The sequence below is a fragment of the Pinus tabuliformis genome, chromosome 4_1 (assembly GCF_031772625.1).
Source record: "Pinus tabuliformis cultivar Carrire ecotype Pingquan chromosome 4_1, CPIR1, whole genome shotgun sequence".
Taxonomy (NCBI): Eukaryota; Viridiplantae; Streptophyta; class Pinopsida; order Pinales; family Pinaceae; genus Pinus; species Pinus tabuliformis.
Window position 1 is genome coordinate 806,655,828 of NC_142303.1, and position 2,196 is coordinate 806,658,023.

The window sequence follows — 2,196 nt, forward strand, 5'->3', positions numbered from 1 at the left end:
AAATTGTAATATTTGAAAATATTAATTCAATATAATCTTATTATAAATTTAACTAATATATAATGTAAAAACCATTATTAAAATTTAATATTATTAAATTAATATTAATAGATTTAATCATTTTGAATTCATATTTTGGAAAAAAAATTGCATCCCTGAAATTGATTTCTCTTGACGCATAATAAATATAGAATTATAAAATTAGATAAATCTAAATTAATATATTAAAATAATATATATATATATATATATATATATATATAAAAAAAAAACCCAATTGCATTGGTAGCTATGGATAAGAATAAACTATATGATAAATCCACCGAACATCCTATCTATTATCTGAATATACTTCACATACCATTTAATTAACATTAAAGTTAATGAATCTAGTATACTACATATACTTTTTTTTTTTCAAATATTAAACATAATGCCAATAAATCTAACGCATTATATGTGCTTTAATACGTTGCTTGAATGTTAAATGTAAAGCCAATGTATGAAATAGGATGAAATTAGATGTACTTCAATATGTTTTTGAAATATGAAGTTAGCTGCAGTATGATGCTAACCTATTCAGAAAAGCAGTTCCCATTACATAAAATCAAATATTCTCAAATGGTGGGTAGGGTAATGCTAATTTATTCCGTAAAGCAGAATTCGTTTATCCTTGTCATAAATTTAGATCATAAACTATGATATAATTTTATACTGATCATTTTTGCTCGCATGCATTTAACTGCCCTTTTAAACATATAATATTTCCTTTTCCATTCTTTTAAAAGGAACGAGGTGCTGTACAATATACGTGTAAAGCGAACGAGAGTGTCTTTTTTTGATAATTTTACGGGATTAGGGTTAAGAGAATATTTTGTATTTAAGTTAAAAAGCTTTTTCCAGCTTAGACATGTAAAGTTTTTGGTCAGAAACTCTTCAGCAAATGTGGTCAGAGGAGGCGAGAGAGGAGAAGCAACAGAGATGCAGGGACGCTTAACGATATCAAGACCAGAGAAGCCATGGTAATGCAAGGTCTGGTGTTCATCAACTTGTTCTGCAACAATCCCATGGTTTCACATACATCTGAAGCATAAGTAACGGACCAATCCTTCTCCCACTTCATCCAGTGCTGCGGAGGAGAGTAGTTTCTTTCCTGCAATCTCAGCTCGTGCATCCGTTTTCTCAACACTATCAACTCTGCGTCCACGCTGCCTGCGCCTTCTGCAATCACATTTTATAAAATTACTGTTAACTTTTGTTTTCAATTTCGTGGCACAGACAAAACTCGAATCACATTTTATAAAATTACTGTTAACTTTTGTTTTCAATTTCGTGGCACAGACAAAACTCTAGCAGAATGGTATATTGGTGTAGCAATCAGAAACTTACAGAATCAGGGATTTTTTATAAATTAGGGAAGAGAATTACTAATTTTGATCACTCGTGAAAGTGAAACTAAATCCAGATTTATGAAATTACCAAATTTCGTTTTTTAAATCTGGATTCTTCATCAAATGTTATTGTTATTTCAATTTTTAAGATCAGGATTTTCATCCCCAAATTCAGTCAAATTATTAATGAGAGAGGGAGGCTCTAACCTGCAGAACTCCTTCTTAACTCGGTATCTACAAATGAAAACTATTAAGCTGGAAATGAATAATTCAAAGTACCTGACCAAAATTGGTTGCTGCCCCCTGAGCTCTCAGCTTTAATGGGACCTCTTTTCTTCGTCATGTGAACTTGGGAAGCCTGTGATTTACGGGCTGATCTCAAAATCAAAATCTTTGTATCGAGAGGCAATAACCCGCCCAGCGCATGATAAGCCATTGCAGTAGCAGACATTACATCCATTAAGGTTTCAATAGACTCGATCAAGATTCAATACTCTGCCGTGAAGTTAAACGCTGCGGAGAAGTATATATATATATAAGAGATTGCGTGTGATGGAATCCACCGACTCCCATGGCGAACCCATGTCGAGGAAGGCACAAGAAACTACAGCGCCAGACACGTACTGCACGCGACCTTATCGCTCCAACTATCAAGGCCATGCTGGGTAGCAAGAAGCACCCTGTTGCACGCGTTTACCGCTCTGTAAGCTAAGCTTGCGCACCATGGGATTAAAGTTATTTTACATCCAACGGTGCGCAACCTAAACTTAGGTGGCATTAAAAAGGTACCCTAAAGCAGGGTGGG

General features: G+C 34.0%; 1 protein-coding gene across 1 annotated transcript; it reads right to left on the minus strand.

Moving 5' to 3' along the window:
- Positions 1-855: 855 nt before the first annotated feature.
- LOC149178675 (uncharacterized) lies at positions 856-1,909 on the minus strand. Its single transcript, XM_089423693.1, has 2 exons — positions 1,671-1,909; positions 856-1,221 (listed from the first exon to the last, which is right to left on the minus strand). The coding sequence occupies exons 1-2, from the start codon at positions 1,849-1,851 to the stop codon at positions 950-952; spliced, it is 453 nt and encodes a 150-aa protein (XP_089279819.1). The 5' UTR covers positions 1,852-1,909; the 3' UTR covers positions 856-949.
- Between the last annotated feature and the right edge of the window lie 287 nt (positions 1,910-2,196).

What these genes read in the sequence shown, in the direction of transcription:
- LOC149178675 (XM_089423693.1), bottom strand. Translation starts at nt 1,851, where the DNA reads ATGGATGTAATGTCTGCTACTGCAATGGCTTATCATGCGCTGGGCGGG. An exon ending in CAGCAACCAATTTTGGTCAG is followed by an intron (nt 1,222 to 1,670) that starts GTACTTTGAATT and finishes ATGTGATTGCAG; the next exon opens with AAGGCGCAGGCAGCGTGGAC.